This window comes from Camelus bactrianus, chromosome 2, assembly GCF_048773025.1.
Source record: "Camelus bactrianus isolate YW-2024 breed Bactrian camel chromosome 2, ASM4877302v1, whole genome shotgun sequence".
Classification (NCBI taxonomy): domain Eukaryota; kingdom Metazoa; phylum Chordata; class Mammalia; order Artiodactyla; family Camelidae; genus Camelus; species Camelus bactrianus.
In genome coordinates this window covers 89,242,840-89,255,100 of record NC_133540.1, presented here as the reverse complement: position 1 = coordinate 89,255,100, position 12,261 = coordinate 89,242,840, and the positions used below count along the sequence as shown (strand labels likewise).

Here is a 12,261-nt window from a genome sequence, read left to right as displayed (position 1 = left end):
CGGCTTGGGTTCCAGTCCCCTGCAGCCGCCTACCAGCTGCATGGGCTAAACAAGTTACATAAGACTTCTCGGCCCAGTCGCCTCATCTGAAACATGTGATACTCCTTTTCTCTCAAGGGGTTATTGTGAGGATTAGATGAGAAAAGGTGCATGAAACATTGACTTCCTCACAAGTGGTGAGCACTCTGTAAATCTTAGCAGTTGTTACCATGATACCCCTTAGCCCCAGATTCGTAAGTGAAACACATGGCTTAGTAAGGGACAGAGTGACGGAAGTCCAGGTGAGCTTTGGCTCGAGTCCAGAATAACGCAAGACATAGAGCAGTGGTCTTTCAGTTTCGGGCCAGAAGTAGGGGAGCAGTTTAAATAAAAATTGCAATTGTCCCCCCTTCCTCCTGGGGTAAGAATCTCCTACAGTGAGTCGAAGAGAGGGTTACGGCACTCGTCACGTGTGTTGGGGAGGAAGAAAGGATGAGAAAGCCTTACTAGAGAATGAGTAGACCACGGGCATTCCTCTGTGCACTTGATTTTTCACCACCGAGTTTTAAATAAGAATGAAATACAAAGAAGAACCTGAGTGTAAACATCAGGATTCAGGAACATAACTAGAACATGTCCCTGAATTGAAGACCACCCATCCTCCAAGCAGGGTCAGAATTTCAGAACCTCAGAAAACAGTTCTGGTAAAATACATTTTTGTATCACTTTATTAACTATTAATGTCTTCTTCATAGATACATGTACATGTAGAAAATTAAGCAATTGAAGTTCTCTGCATTACGCAGTTATGGCCGTAGTGTTTTTAGGCCTTAAATTCAGATCAAAACTTCCCAGTTGTCTAATATAGGACACCTATAAAAGGTCAAATGTTATGTAACTTAACTTTTCTCAAGGTGAACTTGACATAAAATGTGCTCCATGTAGCTGAATGTGTGGAAGTATAGGTACATTTAAGCAATGGAGATACAGAGACCATAAATTGAAATCTCAGATGTTCATGAATGAATGGCTTAGAAACCTTGTCTGATCAGTCCTCATTTATTACCTGGTCCTAAAGAGAAACATGTGTAGTGGTGGTGGGATGGTGGACGAATACTGTGAAATCAAAAAACTTCAACTTCATCTCAGGTTAAATTTTTAAAAATATTTAACATCACAATGGTGTTTGATGGGTTCAAGGATCCCCAAAATGTCCATGGACAGAATTTATTGGCTCTGTAATACTTGTTATTACAATTAATCAGTTTTCTTTATAATCCTCAGTATTGTATGCTTTTAAAAATGAGTCTGTGAGCTTCACTAGGCTGGCAGAGGGTCCCATGGCACCAAAAAAATTGTAAGAACCTACACAGAAAGGATTCTATTGACTTAAAAATCTCCATACTGTACTGATTATTATTCTTGGCAAGAAAAGACAGTGATGGTTAGAGAATATTTACATTACATAATGTAGAAGCACCATGAGTAAGAAAAAGTTATTTACAATTAAATTTCTATAGCTCTGTATTTTGTTATTTATTTACTTTGTCGTTTTTCAAGATGCTCCCCATGTTAGTTATTTACTCTCCTTGGAATTTAAACTTTAACCACATAGAGAAATTAAGTAGTTATCCTAAGTTGTATATGAATTAATCAGACTTAGCTAATTAACCCATTACTAATTACAGTTTGCCAATTATTCCATTAGTCTGATATCACAAGATTTGGGTTTGAGCTTTCTCTCTACACACCTGCTTAAAATACAAAGTGCTTTCAGCAGACTTACACCCAAACACAGCAGTATATCTGCTTCATACCTGACCAACTTTACAGCACTAATTTCCTTTGTTTCTCTCATGTGATGTCTTTTCTTCACCAGGTATATAAGTTGAGACGTGGGAGACAAAAGGTCAAATTCCTGAAATTAACCCAATCTTGATTTTGAAAAGACATTTGGAATAATATTTCAGAAATTCACCAGGATACTTTATGAGTAAAACCTTAAAGCCAGACTCAAATATAATCTTTTCTTTATAAAACATTTGGGCCTGAATTAATCTCCAGTCAGTCTCCAGGTGCTCTGAGATGGCCAAAGTCTCTTTGCTGCTGAGACATATTTCCAAAGCCACAGATGGTAATATATTTTTATTTTAATATCAAAATATTACAACCAATATTCTTCTCTACCTTCCCTTCCAGGACAACTAAACTACCTCGGGTCAAGCCACCAAATATGGCACATCCTTGCAGTAGTGATGTTATATTGGTGGCACCAGTCCACAGTGTACGTCATGCAGTACAGACATAGCGAGCCCTGTCCTGACTATGTTTCACATTTGTGAACTCAGGTATGGCCGCCTGATGTATTCACTTGTAAGCAATATATAACGGGGAGTTGTATGCCCCACTATTTCTAAGATTCCCACTGGTTTTTCCTCTTCCCTCTGGTTTAATATATCATGAGTAATACTTTCTAAAAATGGGAAAATGTACTTGGGGATCTGTAATAGTCACTGCTTCATGGGCCCTTAAAACTACTAATTCGCTGCTTGTACAGAAAGTGAAAAGTAGTTGGCATTCGTAAGAAACATCTGAATAACAATGGATGTGAAGCCAGTGTAGAAGTAGTACTCATTTTACTGAACACCAGCTTAATTTCCTTAGGAAGGGCTCACCTCCATTAGAAAATGGAGCCATCCTGTGTGATTGCTGTAATAGTAGGTATTTACAGTCGACGATCAAGTTTAAGTGCCTAATCAAGGCAAGGGTTGCAACAGCCTGTGCTTAGCACAAGCTGATGTGATTTTGAGTAATCACTAGCCCTTAAATTGATGGTTTGTGAGAATCCGGCACTTAAGATATCATTTCCTTCAGCTGTAGGTTCTCCTCTCCCTAGGGACATTGGATTTTTCAGTTTGCTAGAACAAAAACTTCAGATCTCTTCTCCTTTAAGTTGAGAGGCATGAGAAGAGGAAGAGAACTTGCATTGTCATTTCCCATCAGGTAAAAATCATATTAAAAACTGCTTACGTGACCAGGTGACAAATTCTGTGGTCTAATAACCAAGTTATTAGCCATTTAAGCTTCTCAATTTCAAGTAATATTATTTAATTCCATATAATAATTGAACTCTTGCCAGTGGATGGCAGATTTGGGGTTCCAAAATTCCTGTGGCAGAAGAGTTTTCACCTCTCTGAGTTCGCAGTCTTAAATGTCCTGATGATGGGGGTTCCCAGCCACATGGGTGCTACTTTCAAGGCCATAGAATCCAGAGGGCTCAGTCTCGACCCCAGAATGAACCTTAAGCCTTAGAACAAAGTCATGTAGACGCCCCATTTGATGACATGATTATTCACCTGTGCTCCAGTCTGTCTCTGCTTATGCATGTGTTATTGTACTAATAACTCACAGAATTGATATATACTATCTAGTATTTGGGCCTGAGACTTTAAATTTGCTCTTTATTGTATATACTTGAAAAATAGATCCCTCTGCCCTATCATACAACATAGTGCTCCTATTCTCTGGTCTTTTCATTTGTGTAAGTTAAATCCTTTAAAGCAGCCATTCATAAAAACATGTCGTTTACTGGAATATAAAATATTACCCAAGTTTCTTAATGGGTTGACATGAGCTGCTCTAAATACTGGTGTATCTTCAGACCAGTGGAAGTTGTGAAAATCAGGAGGTGTGACCGATGGTGAAGCTTACTCCCCAAATGCCATTTGTACATCTGGTATTTAGAATGTTTCTTTAATGTGCCTCAGTTTATGCATCTGTAAAATTCTGTATTTCTTTTCAGTGTAGTGTTTTTGGAGTATAAGTTCCCCACACTAGTATTTCAGCAAGGAGAACACCCCCCTAGGAGGCTAAGGGCGCACCATATTGCACCCATTATTATGATGGGACACCACTTTGAAAATGGCTTTTTTACCTTATAAGGCCAGAAATTTGATTCATATTCTAAGTGAGGGAAGGTTTTGGTGAAATGATACTAGGATATATTTTCCCTAAAACATAACTTATTGGCATATATAATATTATTGCTTTTAAACAGAAATTTTGTCATTTTGGCCAAACAAAATACACCTGAGTAGTTATAATTAATTTAAAAGTGAAGGAGACATCTAGTTATTTTAGGCCTGGCACCATTTTTATTATATATCTTCTCAAAATCAAAACATATTGAACCTTCATTTTCATGTTCTTTTAATTGTTAGTCTATTTTTTTATTGTAGTGTATGAAGTATTTCATACTTGCCATCTGACTTAATAGATAAAAGACCATACTTTAAGACTTTTTTGAACTTAAAAAGCATACAGGTCTTACTGTAGAGAGAATTAAATTATACCATGTAAACATTTTGTCTTTTTATGAAAATATTAAATATTGTAAGAAAGCTCTCTCATTTTTATCTTTACTATGATGTACTTATTATTAAGCAGGGAGTGAATGAATGCGGGTTGCTGTCAGCTATAAACACTTATGTGTATCAGCATTTATTGACCACCTACTGTGTGCACATCACTACTGGGAAAATTTTTAAGGCATTGTTAACATTAAAGAATAACTATTTAAAAATTGCCTATGAATCTGAGCCTTATAATAATGTATATTTAAGTTATTTGTCTTTATTATAGATGTATTAAAATAAGATTAAAAGTACACTATTCAGCTGCAGTACTAAAAAAGACTGGTTTTAATTTTACCAATGTGTAAACTATAAAAGCTCTTTACCTACAGACTTTACAAGGACATTTTAAAATTATCCATGGCTGTTTTAAATTGTCTATAGTGATTTATAAGTTTGTAGTTAACTCATTAAAGAGAATTATCTTTCTATATAAAACCATTTTCAAATAGCAAGATAGTGCTTGTCTTTTTTGTTACTACAGAGTGCATTCAGTAAGCTGCATGGCAAAATATGTATTATGTAAATAAACCGGGTTTACTAAATATATTAAGTGCTGCTTGTCATTCTTTATAATATAACAGCTTCAAAATCATATTTTAGAATCAGGAATGAAGATTCAGGGAATATGTGTCACTTCTTATGGCATCCCACCTGGACAGAATAACCGATTTGAAGATTGTGATTGCCTGGCATAAAGCTGTACAACTCTCCATTTGGCAGGTACCTACCTAGAGATATCCTTTGCCCTGCATTAAACATCAAGGGGCAAAGCCCACACTTCTGGGTTCCTGCCACGTGCTGAGCTGAGTAGGTCGGTATTCACTTGTAATCATCATTCTGGGTAACTTCACCCCTGCCGAAGTGCGTGCAGTGAAAAATCAGCTCAGCTGTTACGGGAGGGGCAGGCGTGTCTTTCACGTGGATTATCACAGTATTCGTGTCTATACTGAAGAGAGGTTCAGATGCTGCTGTGTACCAACGTCCCCTGAAATTCTGCACCAGACTTCCTGAATAGGAGAGTGAAAGTGATCCAAAACCGAACCTACCTTTGAGAAAACACGTTCGCAAGGGAGACGTAGTTACGGTGGGGGTCTCTTGTGAACAGTTACTGTTCCGTCCTGAGCGGGCGGGGATGTTAGCCACCAAGGTTCTAGTCTTGCTCTCTAAACCTGGGATCAGAAACACTACGGAACATACATGTAAATCAGTAGTGCCCACAATCTGGAGCAAAAGTGAACTATCTTTAAATGTGCAACATATAAAACCTCAGAAGCTCGTGCCTTCAGTAAGAGAATATTAACTACATCTTACCTATGACGCTAGGGCGGGGCTTATTTTAAAAGGGATTCGCTATTCAAAATAAACGGCTGCCACTGCAGCATAGCTTCTTCTCTAAAGAAGGTAACTGTAACTGAGTTTGAACAGTGGTATATGCCACACTCTTCTCTTTTTATGGAGCTTTTCTCATTCATGATATTTTGCTCCTTTGTACCGTTTATTAAAAAGAAAGCCCTTATTTTTCCACATAATTTTTGATAAATGTTACTCCTTCTGAAAAAAAAAGTTCATTCACAGCAAATAAACTGAATCTTGCCACAAGCCACCAAGCTTCAACTCCAGTTTGTGAAATAATACATAACATAATATTGCAATCTTGATACCAAATGCAGTAAATAGGTTTTCTCTTTAACATACCAAAGCCTCCTTTCTGATATAATCAAGGATTGCAATACATTGCTTAACCAGTTTTCAAGTTAAATATGTTACCAGTTTCAAAAGTGTAAAAAAATAAATTACGTATAATGTAAACACTATGCCAAACATTCAAAAACTACTTCAAAGTCATGTTTTTGCCCTACCTTCATCATTGTACGTATCAGTAATTGTAGTGCCTGAGCAAGTTGTGCTGTTGTTTTTGCTGAACAAATACTGAGTCGAAATGTGTTTCCGTCCTTAAACCCAAGACTGAGCTCCTTAGAGATCTAATCCACTTCATTTTTCTGTTCTGTTAGCTCTACATAATAGGTGCTTAATGTTTGTGGTACAAAAGGAAGAACTGACTAGAAGTTTACAGCCAAAAATTTTAATAAGAAGACAAATAATGAGACTCCAGAAGTCAACGATTATAAAGAATATGCAATCCATTTGGGATTTATTGCATTTAAAGGAAGCAGACTATTAAAAACAGTAGGTATGATAAATACAGTAAGAAAATAACTTTAAATTTCAAACAAAACAAAGTGAATGAGGGACAGAATTCAGTCAATAAGAATAAGCAATGTAAAGGCAACATACTAGTAAAATCAGTTAGTGCTTAATTAGATATAGGACAAAAAAAAAACAAAAACTGGTTCTATGTCATAACAGTTTCCTAACAGCTATATCTGAGGATTGAAATTAGCTTTAGAAAGTATGTTTTTAACAATTAGAAATATAATAAAGATGTAAATCAGGTTTATTAAAAGTTAAAGTTATTTGCTTAGTGGTACATAAAAGGCTTCAGAAAATTCAAGTTTAACAAAAAATGGAAGTGTAATCAAAGAAAGTGCACTTAAAGCTGTTTGCCAGCAATTAAAAAGTAGCTTACTGTTACTAGACTGCTTACTATTCAATGACTTTTCAATCACAAAAAGAACGTAGTAATAAAAACAATTCTCTTTCAAAAGTAGCACAATAAATTTTTAAATAAAAATAACCCCAAATGGTGGCCCTTTGCATTTTCATCTGCCTACCTTATTCTTTTAGTGGCTTTTGTCAACCCTCACTAGGAGTGAAGGTTCTTTTAGTAATGATTGTGGTTGCAATTCCATTTAAAATTTAAAAATTCACATTAATTCCACGGTAGAGAGATGTGCTGTGTGCATGCATGCGTGTTTATACATTTACCTTAATATATAAACACCACTGTGTATAAGTTTTCAAATAAACTATCACGTTATTCTCACAGTAGATATGTCATCTCATTCTCACAGTAGATCTGTCAGCTCAATATTGGACCTAAAATGATAAGTAATTGTGCTAAAAAAAAAAAAAAAGACAAAGGACAAGAAAAAGCTTACTGCACATTCTACATATTAAAACAAATGTACCCCAAATCCTCAGACCCAGTGATATTAATACACGTGTACCTTCTAGCAATGCTGACATGAAGTACCAAATCCTAAAATAAACCAAGCAGAGAATAAGCTGAAGAGCAGGGAAACGACTCCGCCTGCTGCTCGCCAGCCTGGAGGAGTGGGCTCCACCTCAGTATTTCCCACCAGCAAGACGAGGACAAAACAGTCTGTCGCTGTCAGGCAATAATCAGGGTAGGATCAAAAGCTGTGTCTATCTACAGTTCCAAATAATGTCATAACTGTGCCCGGGGACACACACACAGGGAGGGGTGAGGTGTGTCAGTGGAAGAATTACACTCTTTCCCAATGGATACTTCTCAATAAATATTCTAGTTAGTTAAACCTTCATCCAGCCTACCACCTTTCCTCCTCCACCTAATACACATACCAAGCAACTTTTGTGTGTTAGCACATACATTCCTCAATGCCATAGAAGCTGATCTTTTAACACTAACATTTTGCTGAAGTGATAATATTAAAATAATTAAGCAAGTGGTCCACTTTTTAAAAGATGATTTAAAAATCAACAGGCATTCTTAAAGCTGTTAGGACAGAAATAACTTTGGCCTCAGACTTTTGCTAGCTTCATAATACTTTACTTCCCTTAGTGATGTTCAAGTATTGCAGGTTTAGAGTTTTGACTACTTTACATGCTAAAGAAGCTCAGAGGACACCTGATTAATAGGAACATAATTTCTTTTCAACTTTCCTTCCTTGAACAAGAATTGGACCACCCCAAAATAGAGCCAAACCTTTACTGAGGGCTGTGTGCAAGTACATATTAAGCTCCTTCATATGACTTCGGAGCTTTATTCTCATAATTCTCATAAGGGAATTACCTGGGCATCAGCTGTGGAGTGACCTCCATCCTAACAGAAGTAGGAGAGAACATGATGGGGAATGAAAAGCAACCCTAATTCTCTACTCCTTGGGAAAATGCCTCTACTTCACCACAAAGGAATCTCCCCATTTCTATCCCATTGGATCCCCTACTAAGTCCTAAATGTTTTCTCTGAGCTATAATCTCAAAAGGAAAGTCACTGGGGTGTGATATAATAAACTTAAGAACGTAAATATTTTAAGCTATGTCAGAGTGTTTCCTTAGAATTTATCCAGCATTATAAGCCAAAGTGTCTATCAGTGTCTACATCATTTAAAATTATTCAGTGTATTGAGAAACAAGTGTAAGCAAGGCCTTGGTATCAGATGGACTCTAGGTGTTTCGTGTTTACATCCCAAAGAGACCCCTTCTAAATTATGAAACTCATGAGGTCTAGCAGAGACCAAGGCTAAGGACTAAAATAGTCAAAGAATCATACTGGGTATACGTTAACCAACGGATTTTTGCTTTTAAAAAATTGTTTGATACAAACCTACTGTAGTTCATGAATTTACTATGTGTAATCATCAACTTCACTTTTAAAAGAAAGTTATCACTTGAATCTACTTTGTAAAGTTTTAAAGAAGATCTACTTGAGCATTTGCATTAGCAGGATTAATCGACCTGAGAATCAGAAAAAAAAAAGGTGCAAACATAAGATTTGCCTTTGGCACAAGGACAAGTAACTGGTGCAGTCGGGCTCGAAAAGTACAACTTTACGCAGTAATGACATGCCTGGTCTGCCTCTGCTACGCTGTGATTCACATATTGCTTCCCGGTTGTCTACAAATGTGTATCTGATTTAAAACATAAAAGAGAAAAGAGAAGTGATAAAAAAAAAAGATACAGTTTAGTTACATATACTTTGCTGCTTTCCAAGTGTAGATCTGTGTGTGGAAACAGGCAAATAACTCATCCCAACTGGGGCATTATAATTAAGAGAGTCTAATAAGGTTACGCATAAAATACATTTTAATTGGGCTCAAAGAGAGTTAATTTAAAATAGAGCAATCAAAGAGAATGCCAGTTGATAATAGTTTCCACTCCTTTTTGTAAATAGCTTTAAGGGTTCTAGTAACTTCTAAACGTTAATTTGATAAGGAAGGACAGTAAATTATAACTTAAAATGGAGACACAGGAAGCACAGATACCATATTCACATTAATTCATATATGTCATTTCTATCTTATTAAACAATTTCTATAAAATCTCAAGTTTCTAATTAGGATTTGTGATGTAAAAAAAAGGCAATTTGGTAGCTGGGTTCTTTTCGCTAAAGACAATCAACTAACTAGCAGAGTTCAGATGCTAGTCGCTCATCACCTGCCACCTACGGCCACTCTGAGATCTCGTGTTAGTGCAGAGGTACTTGCAGCAGGATGTGCGAGTCCCGCCAATAAGGCTTTGTGGGTTCCACTGTTCTGTGCACTTTATTAAAACTACTCCACCCTCCAGACCGAACTAAAAAACTGCTGCTCATGACTTGGGGACTAGTTGGTGAAGGTGGTAATTTAATAAAGTACATTAGTAAATGCAACATGATTTTACACTGTAAACGTCTCACAAACTCAGGGTTTCAGCTACATATTTTCTCCTAAAAGAAAATTTCTATATAACCCTTGTCCTCACTCCCAGTTTTTCCAATAATCTGCTTTCTTAGGGACATGATAAAGTTTTGAGCAAGAAGCCATTATTCAAAAAACAGAACATAAAGTGTTCCTTAAGTACTGAGTGTTTTTTTCTCTTGTTTTTTTTTTTTTCTTTTATGTTTTTCCACCGGTCAGATATTTATATTTATTTTCTAGGCTTCCACATAGATATTCCGTATTAATGGCACTTTTTTTTTTTTTTAAATGAAACAGTTTTAGGCACAACAGTCAGTGACTTCTGGCTCTGCTTTGTAGAGAAAGGTGTAAGGACTGCATTCTCCAGATTATAATTTTCTCATTCTTCATGAGAACTTGATTTTTGTTTTGCTTGTTTTACCATGTGGAAATTAGAAGAGACCTTAAAAAAAAAAAAGTCCACAAATGCAGCTTGTGTATGTACAAATAGCCTTGGTTTTAAATGCTGGATTCTGGAATGAGCCTGGGACATGCACACAAATGTGACACTCAGTTAGAAAAAGAATGTCACAGCCGTCCAGTCCCAGCCTTTCAGGGGCTGCCCGACTGGAAAGGGGCCATGCTTTCCCCGGATTTCCGTGCTGTCCCGTCAGTAGCTGAAACCCTGGGTTAGGCTTTGCCATTTCGCTCCCTTTGCTCCTGCGTGGGAGGGACATGGAGTCGCGACCCTGTGCAGACACTTCCTTTTTCTATTTGGTTTATTTAAAAATCACCTATTCTGATTGATCTATAAGAATGGATGATATAAAGAGCTATACAAATAAATTTTCTTTCAAATTCATAAAACTATGCCTACTCTTTTTTTGGAAACAGGAGTTAATACCAAGAGTCTGCCGGAAGTCTCTACTGTTTAGAAGGAAACGGAGCAGCACCGAACGGGTCCAGTTCAACTGGCTGGGGCTGTTGGGACTGATGTGGAGGGATGCTCTGCACCACGAGTTCTGTGAAGGGCACGGCCCCAAAATCATCCATTTTCAATGCCTCGGCCCCGTGGAAGGCCCCATGCAGTGAATTCGGCCTGGGCCGCCCGGGCAGGACGGGGTTGTCGCTCCGGCCCTGGTGAGGGGGGTGCCATGGCAGGTCTGGGGGGTGGAAGGGCTTGGCCCCGAAGGGGTCCAGCAGACTCTCCTCGGGCTGCAGGCCGTGCCCTCTGTCCTTGCCATCCGTCAGAGCGACGCTGATGTTCTCCTTGGAGTCCGAGATGGTCAGGAACTCGTTGCTGCTCTGGGAGTCCCGGCGGCCCACCCGGCGGTGCCGGCGGGCCCTCTCCGGGGTGCGGTAGGCCGGCTTGGCCGGCTTCTTGGCGCCCGTAGGGGTGCCGTGATGCCGCTTCCCGTTGCTCTTGGCCACCTCCGGCTTCGTGCGCCTCTGGCGGGAGGAGAGTTTCTGTAAACTCCGCTGTTTGACTTTTGGCTGCTGACTCCCAGTTATTTCCTCAAAGGGCACCAGCCCGAAAAGGTCCTCGTGGCTGTCGCTTCTGCTCGTGGCCGTGGAGAAGGGCTGGAATGGAGTCGAGCCAAAGATATCGACACTCTGGGGACAGGCGGGGACAGCGCGGCCGTCGGGGACGGTCACCTTCCTGCTGAAGGGCGCCTTGGTGAAGACATCAAACTCCTCCGGCTCGAGTCCCCCCGCGGGAAGCCGGGGCCCAGGGGAGAGGTCCTTCCCCTGGCCGCCCTGTTGGGGCTGTTGCGCACGTGCTGCAAAGAAGGGGACGGCGCCAAATACATCAAACTCGGGCTTGGGAGCCTCGGCTCTAGCATCCGAGGGGAACTGGGCTGGCGCGAGGAGTGTTACACCAGGATCTGGGAGCGGGCTGCTGCCAGACCCGTCTCTGTAGCGAGGGCTCAAGTCGCTGTACTTGGCTTTGGCCTGCTCGTAATCAGAATCCGAGCTGTGCTTCTCTTCCTCCTCCTCATCTTCTGAATCCATGAGGAGAGGCCTGTGACCCAGATTTTCCGGTTCAGTATCATCATCATTAAAATCTCCTTGTTCCCCCTGGAGAACTTCTTCATCATCTTGCTCCTCCTCTTCACTGCTCTTAGGAGAAGGGGGGTCTGATTCAAAATCACTTTCAGATTCATCATTCGCCTTTGGCACCTGACCGTGTACTGACAAATTATCTGAGGTTTTCTTTCCAGTCCGGTGGTCTTTAGATACTGGGCTTGCTTTTCTATTCTTGATAGCGTTTGCAGTGCTGTTTTCCTGATTCATGGATGAATGTTCAATTTTCTTTTCAGGAGAAC

General features: G+C 39.3%; 2 protein-coding genes across 9 annotated transcripts in view; one reads left to right on the top strand and one right to left on the bottom strand.

The window, feature by feature from the left end:
- Positions 1 to 10,964, top strand: part of PAQR3 (progestin and adipoQ receptor family member 3) — a 27,423-nt gene extending 16,459 nt beyond the window's left edge. For 2 of the 7 annotated variants that reach the window (XM_010969285.3, XM_010969282.3), the window contains one exon: positions 2,179 to 4,940. In XM_010969285.3, the coding sequence (XP_010967587.1) occupies positions 2,179 to 2,321 (143 nt within the window). In that variant the 3' untranslated portion in view covers positions 2,322 to 4,940. Of the gene's footprint in view, positions 1 to 2,178; positions 4,941 to 4,994; positions 5,115 to 6,406; positions 6,938 to 10,828 lie in introns of those variants that run through there. The other 5 variants (XR_836347.3, XM_074345972.1, XM_010969284.3 and 2 more) reach the window with 5 other exon arrangements.
- BMP2K (BMP2 inducible kinase) overlaps positions 7,417 to 12,261 on the bottom strand; it is a 118,892-nt gene continuing 114,047 nt past the window's right edge. For both annotated transcript variants that reach the window (XM_074345937.1, XM_074345945.1), the window contains one exon: positions 7,417 to 12,261. In XM_074345937.1, the coding sequence (XP_074202038.1) occupies positions 10,859 to 12,261 (1,403 nt within the window). In that variant the 3' untranslated portion in view covers positions 7,417 to 10,858.